We start from the raw sequence: 15,099 nt of genomic DNA, 5'->3' as shown, positions 1-15,099 counted from the left end.
TCCCTGGTCCTCAGAGAGGGGTCTGTCAATGAGTGTGGGGGAGTCAGGGCTCTGCACTCCCCACTTTCTGCAATTCACTGTGACCCTCAGCCAGCCAGTAAAACAGAAGGTTTATTAGACGACAGGAACACAGTCGCAAGCAGGGCTTGTAGGTACAAACCAGGACCCCTCAGCCAGGGCCCTCTGGGGTGCAAGGCTGCCTCTACCCAGCCATCCCAAAACTGAAACCAAAACCCACTCCAGCAGGCTCTCTCTGCCCCCCCTCCCCCGCCCCTTCTTGGCTCAGGTTACAGGCTCAGATACTGTCCCTCACCTAAAGTCATCCCCTGCTCTCCCATTCCCCATGCAGACAGTCTCAGTAAAACTAAACGACATTCCCAGGTCAATCCACCCCATTCCCTACTGCATCACAGGGTCCCCCCAATGCTCCCCAGCCCTGGGATCCCCGACCCTGTACTCTCCTGGCCCCAGCCAGCGGGGGCTCACCCAGAACATGGATGGCACGGGGCTTGCAGCCATTCAGCTGGCTCATGCCCTCCACGTCCGAGAATGTCACAAAGTCGCCATCTGCAAAGCCATGGCCATGGCCCTGCCCGTCCCTGCAGGTCACCACCCCAGGCGTGCCCTGGGGAGAGAGAAGGGGTCAGCAACCCCACTTGGGCCACATGGCAAGGGAGTTACAGGAGGAAGGGTGACCCTGGGGCAACCCACATAGAGAAAGGGCTACGGGGTGGGGGAGGATGTGACAAGGTGGGAATTTTTGTAATATTTTTACAAAGCCCATGTGTGCCTCAGTTTCCCCATATGTTGCACTGTTCCCTAGGGTGGAAAAGGCCTGTGTGCTCTCAGGGGTGGAGGGGGGACACGGACATGTGGACGTTGCCTGGGAGGGGGACATGTGGGCATCACCAGGGAGTCTCATGGGTGTGTGGGCATCGCCCAAGGTGGGCGTGTGTGGGCATCGCCCAGGGGTCTGAGCCGGGGGGGGGGGGCAGTCACTGAGGACTGGCCAAGGCCGACTTGTAAGATGGAGACGCTGAGGAAACAGTGGCAGAGCCAGTCACCAGGACAGGGACCCACAGCCCAGAGGGAGCCGGATCACACGGCTCCGCAGGGTTGCTGGGCACAGAGCCTGCCCAAGAGCGAAGGCCTGAGGGGTTGCCCTGGCAGAAGCTGGGGCTCTCACCTGAGAATAGCTCAGCAGAAAGGACGAGGGGAGCCAGGGTGGGCAAGGGATGAACACCTGCCTCTTGGGATTCCCTCTGTGGTACCAGGGTGACTCCTGGCTGGGTGCCCGGGCCCTGAGTGGGGAGACAGGCTTCCCCAGGTGCCCGGCCGAGGCCCCAACGAAGGTGCTCAGCCTGGCTGTACCTGCAAGATGTGCTGGACGTAGGCGCAGACAGGGTCAGCCTCCGAGGGTTCGTCGACCACAAAGTTCTCCCCAAAGTCACAGAACAACTGCCTAGAGGCAGGAGCAGGGGCTGAGTCAGCACCCCTAGCCAGTGCACCTCCCTCCCCACAGCACCCCCTGCTGGGAAAGGCTGGGACTGGGCTAGTCGGGGGCTCCCCACACAGCCACTGCCCCTACCCGCCCCCCACAGCACCCCCTGCTGCAGATCACCTGGCATGCGTGTGTCTCAGCAGTGCAGGTAGCATCTTATGCTTACCCGGCCAGCCCCTTGGTGTCAGCCAGGACGAAGCGGATGCTGCGGGCATGGCAGATGTCGCTGATGCGGAGCTGTTCCTCCAGTGGCGAGTTGCTCAGAACCACAACCTGAGCCAAGACCCAGCATTAGTGCAACCGAGATCTGGCTCGGGGGTGGCTGTGCCCCCCAGGAAGAGTCCTCCAAGCCCAGTGCTACATCCCCTGGGCCAGCATGTCTCCCTGATGCCGCTTCACAGCCACTCAACTGGCTTTGGCATTAGCTAGATGGGAACTTCACTCCTCCTGCCAGCCGCTGGGCAGTGCCAGCCAGATGGGTCAGTGTGCTGCAGGCCCACAAGGGGGCACTTACATGGCCGTTTGTGCAAGCCCTACGTAAATACCTGGATTGTTCTTTGCAGGGAGAAGCAATCCCAAAATTGTTTGTTTAGGAACTCAGAAAGCTACAGCCAGCCCTCAGCTGGGACCTGACACAAGACTCCCTGCCACCCCAGCCTCAGATGGGATCACTCCCCAGATTCCCCACCCCCTGGGCTCAGCTTAGGGTTTCCAACATTCTAATCACACAAAACTGAACACCCTTGCCCTGCCCACCCCTTCTTCGAGGCCCCGCCTTCTTCTCACTCCATCCCACCTCCCTCCATTGCTCGCTCTCCCCAACCCTCACTTCCTTTCACGGGACTGGGGCAGGAAGTTGAGGTGTGAGAGGGGGTGAGGCCTCCAGCTGGGGGGTGCCGACTCTGAGGTGGGGCCAGGGATGAGGGGTTTGGGGTGCTGGAGGATGCTGAGGCCTGGGGCAAGGGGTTGAGACACAGGAGAGGGTTCAGGGTGCAGGCTCCAGGAGGCACAGACCTCAGGCAGCTCCCGGAAACAGTTGGCATGTCCCTCAGCTCCCAGGTGCAGGAGCAGCCACAGGGGGCTCCGCATGCTGCCTCTGCCCACAGGCGCTGTCCCTGCAGCTCCCATTAGCCGCAGTTCCTGGCCAATGGGAGCTGCAGAGCCAGTGCTCAGGGTGCGGGCAGAGTGCGGAGCCCCCGTGGCCATGTGCCTAAGAGCTGAACATGCTGGCCTCTTCCAAGAGCCATGCAGAGCCAGGTAGGGAGCCTGCCAGCCCTGCGCCAACCGGACTTTTAATGACCTGATCAGCGGTGCTGACCAGAATCACCAGGGTCTCTTTTCAACCGGGCGTTCCAGTCAAAAAACGGATGCCTGGCAACCCTAACTCAGCTGGGACCCCATCCCAGACTGCCCTGCCAGGCTCAGCTGGGACCGCACCCCAGACTGCCCCTTAGACCCCCCCCGCCCCCAGCTCCCGCTACCCTCGGACTCAGCTGTGAATCCTCCCCACCCCAAGACTCAGGCTGGTTATTCTGGCTGTTTCCAGAAGCTGAGTGACACCTGCCAAGCCTCAGCTCCCGGCTGCCCCACGCCGGCAGCCTGGACCCAGCTCCTGCCTGCTTGAGGCCCCTGCAAGCCCACAGATGCGAATGCCCGAGCCACGGCCCCTCCTCACCTGGAAGGCTGCCAGGAAGCTCTCGGACAGCTCCCTGGTGTAGGCTGTCACAGGCACATAGCTGTTGAGCTCTGCCAGGCGCTGCTGGGAGGCCACGGCTCGGTTCCGGCCCACGTCGCTCTCAGACAGAAAGAACTGCAGAGATAGCCCCAAATGAGGAGGCTGTAACGGGACACGGCCGCAACCTCCGTACCGATGGGCTGAGCTTTGGCCATGTGGCACACAGCCCCCTCGTGCCTCCCCAGTCACAGTGCTCACCTGGGCACCACCCATTGCTTTGGGGGACATTAGCAGCCGGCCTTGAGCATCAGGGCTGCACAGGCTGCCCATGGCACTGCAGCCTCAGCTCCTCACACCCACAGCAAGCACTCTGGAAAGCGGGGCATGTGCAGGGGGAGCCCTTACAAAGAAGAGATATGGGGATTTAGGGAGAGGGCTCCCCACATCCAGATCTCCCCTTTGCACAGCACCCGCCCTCCCCCAACCCAGGCTGTTTGAAAAGCCAGAGAAATTCCCAGCAGAAACTGACCCTGAGCTGCACGGTGCTATGGCCGAGAGCCCCAAGCATGGACTGAAGGGAAAATCCAGCCTGGCTGGGGTGAGGATCCCCAAAGTAAGCGCTTGAACCTGGTCAGTAGGTTAAACTGAATGATACCCGAGAGCTGGGGCTGAGCCAGCCTGCACCCACCCCAGCCAGGAGAGAGAGTAATAATCACATTGGTTGTTAAAAATCTCCTTCTTTGGAGCTGACCCACCCCAGTCTGTGGCCAGGTCAAAGCGGGCTGGCAGTGCGGGGCCAGGAGGGGATGGGGCCAAACTGTGGCCCCACACCTGTGCAGGGCTGGATCTTCTTGGCGTTCCACTGTACTTGGGAGAGCCAGGCACTGGGGACAGGACTGACGGAAGCACTCAGGCTTAATGCGGCTTCCGTCGGGTTTTGGGGACAGCTGCAGGGAATCAGCAGGTGAAGCTGTCACTGAGCACTCCAGTAATCACTGCCGCCAATTGCAGAGGCAGGACAGAGCTACTGTGGAGAAATGCCTGTCGCTAGTCGTGGTGCAATTCTCATCAGAAGCGGAGTCCCTCTCAGTGCCCTGGTCTCCACCAGAGCAGTTCTTGAGTGGCAGCTGCTGCTGACAGGTTGGCACCAGGCAAGTAGATGGGTGTGCTTGGGCCCTGGTGGCATCCCAACCCCAGAACACAGGATGAACACAGGCCAGTCAAGGCTGGGAGGTACATGCCCCCAGAAAGGAGGGACCCCAAGCCCTGCCCCCCCACCTCGGGTACCTGCGAGGAGAGGTCACTCCATTGGGTGTTGCCTGGGTCGTGCACAGTGACGGATTTGACCCCAGCCAGGATGATGTTCTTGGCAATCTCCACACCCAGGCCCTTCATCCCCGACACCAGCACAGCAGTTTTTGCCAGCCTCCGCATGGCTTCATGGCCCAACACATAGCTATGGGGCAAGCACAGTGGGCATATGGGGGAAGAGAACATACAGCTGGCACAGCCCCTACTCCACCATGTCCCCACCACACCAGTGCCCCTGGCCCCTCCCCCGCCACGGCCCTGTCATACTAGCCCCACCCCATCACACCCACACTGGGGCACTGCACCTGGCACGCTCCTTGGCTGACCCCAAGTGCCCCCTGATCTCCAGGCCCAGCACTCACAGCTGCCGTGAGTACAGGCCCTCGTCGATCTCACCCAGGCTCTCGGAGCGCCTCATGCTGCTTCTGCCCAGTGCAGACATGGGTGAGGTAGGTGCAGCTGTGCCCAGCCCTGCATAAGAAAAGAAGCAGGCTGGGAGCCAGGACTCCTGGATCCTGCTCCTAGTCCTCCACTGGGGCTAGTGGCTCCACGTCAGCTCCGTTCCTGGCTGCAAAGGGCAGTGGGATGCTCCACTAGAGCCGTCCAGCTCCAGCCCTGCCCAGCCCCCAGCTGTGGGTGGGCAGCTCCTCTCTCTGGGTCCCAAAGCTGGCAGCTAACACAGGGCTGTGGGCAGCAGAGCCTGTTCAGAGGGATGGGGGAGATTGGCAGGGCCTGGCAGGAGGCTGGCACCCAAGCTGGGCTAGAGCCATGGTGCAGAGCACCCAAAGGGATCACAGATGTCACTCAGGGCTGCAGCCAGAAGGGGCCAGCCCATTGGCCATAACAGGGCAGCGGGCACTCAGGATGCTGGAACGCACCCCATGAGATGGTGGATGCTCCCTGCCACAGGTTGGCAGGCTCAGGGGCTCCAACCCCATCTCCAGCATCTCCCGGCAGAACGCAGCCAGGGGCTTGGCCATGAGGAGGGAAAGGCAGCTCCATTCGCCCCGCCCCAGCAGACCCAGCCCTGTGACTGTCAGGAAAGTGAAAGTGAAAGGCCAACAATGGGAGGGGGGAGGGTAGCTGCTGCCAATGACAAAGTGGGCTGCATTCCATGACAGGGCTGCCCGGGGGGTGGGGGGGGGAAGTGGGGCAATTTGCCCCAGGCCCCGCAGGGGTCCCCACGAGAGTTTTTCAGGGCCCCTGGAGCGGGGTCCTTCACTCACTCCAGGGGCCCCAGAAAACTCTCGCGGGGCCTGGGCCCCCGGAGCTTCTTCTGCTCCGGGTCTTCGGCAGCGGGGGGTCCTTCCGCTCCCGGCATTTCGGCAGCAGGTCCTCGGTGGTAATTCAGCGGCGGGGGGACCCCAGCAGCCAGTCTTCAGGGCACTTCGGCGACGGGTCCCGGAGCAGAAGGGCCCCCCGCCGCCAAAGACCCCAGGCCCCCTGCATCCTCTGGACGGCCCTGTTCCATAAGCCCCCCCCGGGGCAGCAGCCTCAGATGGCACTGCTGGGCAGGTCCCCGTGCCACACCCCATGCCATCCAGGAAGCCCGCCTACCACACAGGGACAGATGGGAGCAAAGACTGTAGCTGAGGGAAGGGAGCTGGCGCCAATCCCTTCCTAGCCCCCAAGGCTAGCTTGGCAGCACCCTCATCCCAGCACGTCACTGCAGCCTGATGGAGCTACAGGCACAGCACTGCCCTGCCATGGGACAGCAAAGACCAACCCACCCCTGCAGAAGTTGGGCACATGGCACAAGATGCTGCTGGCATGAAGGCCACTGGAGCAGGGACAGCACACCTGCTGGGTCAGGGGGGCTTGGCACCATGCAGCAGGAAGGGGACTCCTCTAGACATCCACCCGGCACGGGCAGGGGTCTGCCACACACCCCACTACACATCGCCTCATGGGGGCCTGCAGGGCACAGAGCTAGTCAGAGCACAGCACAGCAGCAAGGCCCTGGGGACACCAGGGCAGGGGCCTTGCAGAGTGATGCCAGTAGGAGGAGGGGGCAGGTGCCAGAAGCCCACACATATGGGGGCAAAAACATCCCCGCCCCATGCCTGGGTCTTGTCCCCATGGGCAGAGGGAAACCAAGGCAAGGCCCCGCACAACCAGGCCACGCTCAGCCCCTCTAGGGCCCGGAACAGAACCTGCCTCCCAGCCCTCTGCTCCAGCCACCACTCCCTGCCCAGAACCAGCCCTGAGGTAGGGAATAACACGGCTGCTTGGGTTCACGCCCGGGGGGGAGGCTGGTGAACCTGCCTGGCCCAGCGGGGCGCTGGGGCAGCACTTACCCAGCCAACCGGTGCCCACACAATCGCCTGAGAAGCAGCGCAAGGAGAGCAGGAAACGGCAAGTCCTTGAACAGCTGCCTCCAGGCTCAGCCTCTTAAAGGCACAGACACGCCTGAGCCACGGGCAGTGGAGTCACCGTCACCAGAGCTCCGCTTGGACAGACAACGGGGATACCGGAGCTCTGCCAGGACGCAGGTGGGCAGCGGAAACGCCAGAGCGTCGCCAGGACAGGGGCTGGTGCAGGAGCAGCAGGGACACTGGAGTGTGTAGGGAGGGCATGGTCTGGACACAGCCTGGACTTTCCCCTCAGCAAAGACACATCCCCTTCCACCCTGTCCGAGTGCCCAGCCCAGGGCCTGGTGCAGTGCGCTAGGGACTGTGTACAGCTGAAGGGGAAGTCTGGTAACCCGCAGCAATGGCATCTATGGACTGTGTCCTGGCAGAGGGGACCACCTGGCATCATGCAGCTCCCACTGTCCCTCCCCCGCTGTGATATCTGGGGCTGACTGTGCCAGTGTGTGGGTTTGATGCTTCTCAGAGCACCCAGGGCTGTCAGCACCTTATAGCCAGCAGTAGGGAGTCTTGCCTGCACCAGTCGGGTGCAAGCTCCCCAACCCCACCAGCCTGTCAGCTGCTCATGCCTCCAGGCTGTTCCAGTGCTGCCTGTGCCCTGCAGGTCAATAATGGACCCTCAAGTGCCTTGAAAACATGTCCCCCTGTGCTGTGCAGCCTCTGGTCACTGGATCCCCATTGAAATCCCAGACCCTCTGGTCGCAGAGGAGCAGCTGCCTCAGTTTACCAGCTGTCCTTAGCCTAGCACTCTGGTGTCCTCCAGGCCTGAGGGTAGTTATAGTGAGACAGGAGATTGGGTTAACAAAACCCAGAGACTCCCTGAGATGTGGAGTGGGGCGACTGATGGAAACCACTGGCAGGGGTGCAGTCAGTGTGGAGGTGGAGCCAGACTGTAGGGGAGGGAGGGGCGGGGTCAGGGCAGAAAGCAGGGGATGGGGCTGGGCTGTGAGCGGAGGGGCACAGGCAGGGCCAGTGTGGGGGTGTGAACTATGAGAGGAGGGGTGGGAGTCAGTCGGCATGGGGCAGATTGGGGGAGGAGGTGGGGGGGTCAGTGCAGGTGGGGTCTGAGCTGTGGGAGGAGGGGCCAGGCCAGTGGCGGGGGGGCTGGGCTGGGCTGGGCTGTGAGAGGAGGGGCGGGGCCGGGGCAGGGTGGGCTGTGAAGGAAGGGGCAGACTCAGTGTGGGGCAGGCTCAGTGGGGGGGGGGCAATAGGGCCATCCTTAAGATTTATGGGGCCCTATGCATAGGGTTACCAGATAGCAACTGTGAAAAAACAGGACACGGGGTGGGGAGTAATAGGCGCCTATACAAGAAAAAATCCCCCAAAACAGGACTGTCCCTTTAAAAATGGGACATCCGGTCACCCTACCTATGCGATATTATTAAACTGGTACCCCCTATGCCCGATGGCCACCCGGGCTCGCAGCCCAGGGCGGGGAGGGATGAGGCAGCAAAGGATACCGAGACGTCACGGTGGCAGAGAGTCACAGTTCCCCACAGAGATTCCCGTACCCTCTCCCTCACGCAGAATGCACGGCTCCAGTGCATTTGGCTCTGTGAATACGGCCCCTGCCTAAGGACACTGCAGCAAGCGCTAGGTGTGCGGGAACCAACCTGCTCTTACCTGCTGTCATGGGCAGTGGGTGAAGCTGCCACTTGGGGAGGCTAGCTAACTCCCCAGTCCACCTCTTCTGCCTGGGGCCCCACCCATACTCCACTCCTGCTCCACCCCAGGCCCTGCCCTCTCCCCACTGTCTCCCTCCTCTCTTCCCTCCCACTCCCTGATCACCCCCTTCCAGCCAAATCCCTGAGCCCAAATGAAGCAAATGATATTTGGGGGAAAAAAAATCTTCTGCAATTTCTTTCTAAAGAAAATGAAGCATGTTTTCCACTGCATGCCAGATGGGGAAGACTGGACATGCAGAAGGCACCTAATTAAAAGCACTACATTTGGGAATAAAAAATGTCAGTCACAGGTTTTTTGATATACCCTTAAGTTTGTCAGAGATTTATTTGCAAAAACTTTGTAGTAAGGACAAGTCAACTGTTTTGCTGAATACAACATTAAATATTATGGAATACATGATACAGCTCTTCTCTGTTTTACATTTTCTTAATCAGTATTTCTAAGCTGATTTTATATTTTAAATGTACTCTTAAGCCTTCATAAAGTAATCATTCCAGATTACTACATATTTAACTCACTCCACATCTCTGACGCATCTGACGAAGTGGATATTCACCCACGAAAGCTTATGCTCCAATACGTCTGTTAGTCTATAAGGTGCCACAGGACTCTTTGTTGCTTGAAACAAAGACATTATTTTAAATTAATCAGTCACAGAGGTTTACTGTGTTCATAACAATCATAGAATCATAGAATATTAGGGTTTGAAGGGATCTCAGGAGGTCACCTAATCCAACCTCCTGCTCAAAGCAGGACCAATCTCCAGACAGATTTTTTGCCCCAGATCCCTAAATGGCCCCCTCAAGGATTGAACTCACAACCCTAGGTTTATCATTGCTTTTAGAAAAAGGGAATACTAATGTACGTTGTGTGATCTCCATAACAATAGACATGTTTATGAAATTTCACCAACTTTAAAAAATATGTTTCCAAAGATTTTAGGCATAACAAAGGATTACATATCTCACTTGGTACTGATTTTGCTGGAGTGTTCTCTTAAAACTAATTCATCAGATAGTCAGAAGTAAAGAAAGGGAAACTCTTTGGGCAGGTCTACACTAAGGGCGAGGGTCAAACTAGGGTACGCAAGTTCAGCTACGTGAATAGCGTAGCTGAACTCGAAGTACCCTAATTCGAACTACTTACCCGTCCAGATGCCGCGGGATCGAAGTCCGCGGCTCCAAGGTCGACTCTGCCACCGCCGTTTGCAGTGTGGAGTACCGGAGTCGACCGGAGCGCGCGGGGAGTTCGAACTATCACGTCCAGATTAGACGCGATAGTTCGAACTCCGAGAAGTCGAACTCACCGACCCGGCAGGTAAGTGTAGACTAGCCCTTTGTCCAGCTATCTGGAAGGAAAGGGGTGTTTGTTGTCTCTTTAAGAGCTCTCTTCAAGGAGCTGGGGTGGGGGGAGTGGAAGGGATGGACAGAAAGGGATGGACAGAAAGACTTTGGAAGCAATTTTTTTTTACTTTAGTAATCAAAATTTAAATGTGTATTTTAGATAAGGGTGGTCTTTTGAAGGATTTATTTAAAAATCTATATGTCTGAAGATCCAAGCATTTAAGGCTAAAGATGATTGTGCATCTAAAATATATGCAAGGATTTTTTTAGAGATGTGATTTTATAATCTTCACCAACTCACTAATGAAATATTTTAAAGCAAATTTTAAACTAAGTTTCTGTACACTAACATATTCTGAGTAAGAGGCAAAAGATTTATATGAGTTGAAGAGAAACCAGAGTATATTACAGTAATGCACAACTGTTTTTGTCAGTAAATTCAGAAACTGACAATATATACCTGGGGGTTAGCAAATGCCTATTCAATGGCTTAATTACCACTTGAATGGCTCTTTAACAGTTTCAATGTTGTGCTAATAGGTCTGGCAGGCTGGAAGGCTTTTTCACTATTAAGTTACTAGATCCCCTCCAGAATAAGAGTCACGAAGCTGCAGCAGCTAGCTGTGGGAGCCTTCAGAAAAGGTCAGAACCGGAATAGGAAGAGTTGGGCGGGTGGTGCCCCAAATTTTCAGGTGTATTCTGAGTATGCCTAAGGACGCCCATGGGGGGAAGGGCCGGGCTGTGGGAGGAAGGGCGGTGCCAGAGCAGGGCATGGACTATGAGGGGACGGGTGGGGGGTCAGAAGGAGGTGGTTGGGGGAGGAGGGACAGGGCCCAGGAGCTAGGGGCGGGGCAGGGGGAGGAGGGGTGGGACCACTGGGGATGCCGGGAGGGGCGGGGCCAGTGCAGGGGAGGGCGAGTTGTGGGAGGAGGGGGGCGAGCTGTGCGGGGAGGCGGTGCAGGGCCACTGCAGGAGGGGGCCGGGTGATGAGGGGAGGGGCGGAGCTAGGGAGCGGGCTGTGGGGAAAGGGGCTGGGCTGCGGCGGCTCCGCTCATTGTCTGGGGGCAGGTTCACGGGATGCTCCCATTCCAGGGAGGAGGGGGTTCTCGGCGCCTGCGCAGTGCAGTGCTCCGTTGGCGCCTGCGCAGGGTGATGGCGGCACCGTGGCTGGGCTGGGAGGCGCCGGGTCGGGCGCTGCGGGGCCTGGCCTGGCTGGGGCAGGAGTTCGCGGCCGACTGGGCGGCTCAAGACCTGCGGGCCGCGCTCTTCCAGCTGCTGCTGCTCTGGCTGGGCCTCAGCCTGCTGGGCATCCACCTAGCTTGGCGGCTCCATGGAGGCCGCGTCAGCCGCCTCTGCTGCCGTCCAGGTACGGGCCGAACTGAACCGGATGGGCTGGGCTGGGCTACCGCCCAGGTACCGAACGGAGCCGGGTCCCGAGCCCCCCACCCCGCCGGCCCGGCTGTGCTGCTGCGCAGGTACGGGCCCCCATCTCCCGGGCTGAACCGAGCCCCCGGGCTGGGCCCCGAACCCGCCCCGGGCTAGGCTGTGCTGAATCAACCCCCCGGTCGGGTCAAACCGAACACCTGGGCTGGGCCGCTAGACAGGTACCGACCCGAAATCCCTGGGCTGAGCTCTGCTGCTGCCCTGGTACCGAATCGGACCCCTGGGCTGGGCCGCCGACCAGGTACCGACCTGAACCAAAGACTTGGCCAGACACCGAACCCCAAAGCCCTGGGCCAGACTGCCGCCCAGGTGCTGACCCGAACTGAATCCCCCCGCTGGGCTGGAGTGCTGGCCAAGTACCGACCGAACTGAACCTCCTGCCCCGGGCAGGGCTGACGTTCAGGTCCTGATTGGGCTGTGCTATGGGGAATCTGGAGAACCCGGCCCCCAGAGTGGCAGTACTTTGCGGGTCTGGGGTTGGAGCCAGCCCTGTCCCTGGCGCCCAGATCCCAGCAGCATACCTGGGCAGAGCAGCCTAGGCACCTTGTGCCAGGCCCTGCCCCAGCAGCTCCCCGCCCCACAGGTTGAGTGGGCCTGGCTCTAGCTGTCAGGGAGACCTGGGGCTCTGAGCTATGTAAGGCATAGCCCAGGGGTTGCTGCTGGGCCTGGGGTGGGGAGACGGGCCATAGGTGAATTATAACACTGCTGGGGAGTAGCGCTCAGGCTCTCCTGGGCTTGTCTGGGCAGCTAGCCTGTTCAGATTGGCTTCCCGCCCTCTCCCAATGGCCTGTTGTGCACAGGTTCGTCCCATAGTGCCACCGCTTCAGAACCATTCCTTGTGGAACGTGGACAGGGGATGCTGTGTCCATGTCTCTGTGTGTCTTGCCCTGGTGCACATGGGGCTGAGTGATCCTGGGGAGCGGGTGAGGCCGCCAGGGGCAGGGCACGGTGCTCTTCTTCATGCTGTCTCACCTACAGGCTGGAGGGTGGCAGCGAGGACTAGGGCACACACACCTGCATGTTCCTGGCTGCTTGTGGGCTCCCACCCCGCCCGGAGGAGAATCCAGGAGCACTGCACCATTGCCCAGGCAGAGGTCCTCCCCCAGGCAGCATGGAAAGGGCTGGCTTGTGCCCAGCAGCTCCCTGGTATTGAGGGGGGGCGGGGGGAACCAGATGCTGGCCTGGCTGTGGCATGTGGAGCAACTGCTAGGCATCTCCCAAGTATCCCTCAGCAAGGTGCCTGTTGCCTGCCCCCTCCTGAGCCCTGCCTGGCCCCACCCTGACTGCTCCTTCGCCTTGTTTCCAGGCAGAGGCGGCCAGAACGGAGGGACCCCCGCTGGTGCCTCATATTTCCCCACCTGGTGAGTGCTTCCCGCTGCTCAGTTCTGCGCCGCTCAGCAGGGGGCTTACAGGCCTGGAGTCTGGCCCTCCCCAGTTCATAAGGCTCCTTCTCCAAGGGCACCCTCAGGCCTCAGAAACAGCTGATCCTGGCCTGTGCACTGCCAGAATGCAGGGCTCTGAGCTGCTTCCCTGCCCTCAGGGGGAGCCCTGCCATGCCTGCCCTGGGTGGGGGTCACCCCAGTGGTGGTTCTTGTGCCCAGACACTGCAGTGGGGCATATGGGTTGGTGTGCCCACTGGCAGTGTCCATCCCCACAGAGTCTGTGTGCATGTGTGGAGCCTGCCAGAGGCTTTCCCACTCTGACCCTGGTCTGTCCACTGCTCTCTAGGCCTCTGAGCTGCAGGAGCCAAGCCTCAGGTGGCTGGGGCTCGCCCCAAAGCTCTGTCTATGGCACCTGCTCTCTTCTCACCCTCCTGTAGGGACAGCTCAAGCAATGAGGCTGTGAAGACGCACCGAGAGTGAGGCGCGGACGGATACGCTGGTGGGCAGGGGCATACCTGGGACAGCTCCACCCATGGACTCCAGCGCTTCCAGCCAGGAAAACTGGCTTTGCACCTTCGCTGTGTTGGAGATTGCAGCCATGTCACCTGTGGGCTAGCTCCTGGCCAGCAGGGAGCTGTACAGCCAGCTGGCCTGTGCCCATCCCAGCTGGACTCTGCCATGTCACCCCTGTGGTCACTTCTGGGGGCATCTGCACTGCCCCATCAGCCCTTCCCCATACCTGCCCCAGACAAAACAGGCCCCTCCAGCGGCCATAGGCCTGTGTACATGGGGGGTGGTGTATAGTCAGTGCTTCAGTGGTCCTCGTGCCCAGCTTAAATCCTCCCCAAGCACATGCCTCTGAGCCCCTCCCTCCAACTCTTGTCCACTGCTACCCCCACCACTGATGAGCCAAAAGCCTTCCCATCCCCCAGCCCCTTCCAGGGAAAATTGCCTGAACCCCACCGTTTCCCTGCTGCCAAGCCCCCTCCTCTGCCCTCAGGGACTATGAGACTCATGCACCTGTACCACTTTCTGCCCCAGCGGGCAAGGTTGGAGATCCTGCTCCTTGCTGCTAGAATTCCTGTGCTCCCTGTGACCCTGGCCCCTGGGGCAACTACAGCTGCTCTTCAGAGGGGCGGGATTCTGCTCCTGGGCACAGGGGAGATGCAGGGCAGGATGGCAGCGCTGTCCCACTGGTTACATGGTGTGGGAGCAGAGAGCTGAGCTGCCCATCTGGCTGGGATTTGGTGGTGTGGGGGGCCTTTGGGCAGCACCAGGCTGCTCTTGCCCTGTGCTGTGTCTCATAGCAGTGTTGGAGTGATAGCCCACTAGCACCTGGGCAGCAACGCTGTCAGCTTCCACACAGCACCGCATGTGCCATCTGCCTGGGCCAGGTGAGGCCTTCCTAGGCCAGTGCCCTCTGCCAAGGTGCCAGTCCTTGGGATCAGAGCAGGAACAGCATGCCCATGGCAAACCCAGCATAGGGGCCAGGGTGCCCCTTAGAGCAGTAGGAATAGCTGGCCCCAGGTACTTCCAGCCCCACCTGCAGTGAGCGAGGGTATCTCCAAGCCCAGGAGGGGGCAGGGCTCAGAGGCAGCACCTGGCTAATGGCCTGGCAGGCACAGGGTGGCACAACTGGGCTTGGAGCCTGGTACCTGTATCCCAGGCCAGGCCCTTAGCCCCAGGGACACCTACCGTCCTTCTGCACTGTGCCAGGCCCTGGCTGAGGGCTCCTGTGACCTGCTGGCTGGATTAAATCCCTCTGCTGTGACCATGCTGCCATTCCATTACTTGCGGGGGGGAGAGGAACTGTGTCCATTCTGGCTCTCTCTGACCCTGTTGCTGGAGGAGGGGACCCCTGCTCCTCAGGGAGATGCTGTCCTAGCTGGCGGATGCTGTTGCTCTTCAGGCACTTGGAGCAGCTGCCTTGAACCACTTACCCTCTTCCAGGCAGGGATGGGGGCTCCTTGGCCTCATCCCCTGCTGGGGGCAAGGGCAGGAGCATGAAGCATACAATATCAGGGTTGGACAGGACCTCATCTAGTCCAGCCCCCTGCTCAAAGCAGGACCAATCCCCAGACAGATTTTTTTTTTCCCCAGATCCCTAAACCCTGGGTTTAGCAGGCCAGTGCTCAAACCACTGAGATATCCCTCCCCCCAAGCAGATGCATGCCCTACCATGCCAGGGGGAGGAGCATGCCCCCACAACTGTTTTCAAACAGGCCTGTGGCTGGGCCCTGCTGGCACAGGGCTGGCCCTAGGCACCCTGGTTCACCCACAGCCCCAGTGTGCCCAGTCTCTCCCCCTTTCTCATGGGAGGGGGAAGTGTGCTGGCCCTGCCACCTGCAGGGCCAGGTGGCATGTGCCACCCCAGTGCAAGGGCTAGGTC

At 59.9% G+C, this 15,099-nt stretch overlaps 2 protein-coding genes across 8 annotated transcripts in view; one reads left to right on the top strand and one right to left on the bottom strand.

Moving 5' to 3' along the window:
* Positions 1–6,989, bottom strand: part of UBA7 (ubiquitin like modifier activating enzyme 7) — a 54,062-nt gene extending 47,073 nt beyond the window's left edge. Inside the window, exons 1-8 of one of the 7 annotated variants that reach the window (XM_045025101.1) lie at positions 6,785–6,974; positions 4,850–4,958; positions 4,464–4,632; positions 3,435–3,576; positions 3,177–3,311; positions 1,668–1,774; positions 1,372–1,462; positions 487–625 (exon numbers count right to left, since the gene is read on the bottom strand). In XM_045025101.1, the coding sequence (XP_044881036.1) occupies positions 487–625; positions 1,372–1,462; positions 1,668–1,774; positions 3,177–3,311; positions 3,435–3,506 (544 nt within the window). In that variant the 5' untranslated portion in view covers positions 3,507–3,576; positions 4,464–4,632; positions 4,850–4,958; positions 6,785–6,974. Of the gene's footprint in view, positions 1–486; positions 626–1,371; positions 1,463–1,667; positions 1,775–3,176; positions 3,312–3,434; positions 3,577–4,463; positions 4,633–4,849; positions 5,056–6,784 lie in introns of all 7 variants that reach the window. The other 6 variants (XM_045025102.1, XM_045025098.1, XM_045025100.1 and 3 more) reach the window with 6 other exon arrangements.
* A 3,969-nt stretch (positions 6,990–10,958) lies between these two features.
* On the top strand, positions 10,959–13,436 carry TCTA (T cell leukemia translocation altered). Its single transcript, XM_045023778.1, is given in 4 exon segments — positions 10,959–11,314; positions 11,317–11,360; positions 12,635–12,689; positions 13,148–13,436. Coding segments are annotated over 4 exon segments (477 nt in total). The 5' UTR covers positions 10,959–10,962; the 3' UTR covers positions 13,174–13,436.
* The last annotated feature ends 1,663 nt before the right edge of the window (positions 13,437–15,099 follow it).

Source organism: Mauremys mutica, chromosome 7 (genome assembly GCF_020497125.1).
Source record: "Mauremys mutica isolate MM-2020 ecotype Southern chromosome 7, ASM2049712v1, whole genome shotgun sequence".
In the NCBI taxonomy this organism is placed as follows: Eukaryota; Metazoa; Chordata; order Testudines; family Geoemydidae; genus Mauremys; species Mauremys mutica.
The sequence above is the reverse complement of the archived record's forward strand: the minus strand, read 5'-3'. Positions and strand labels throughout refer to the sequence as shown.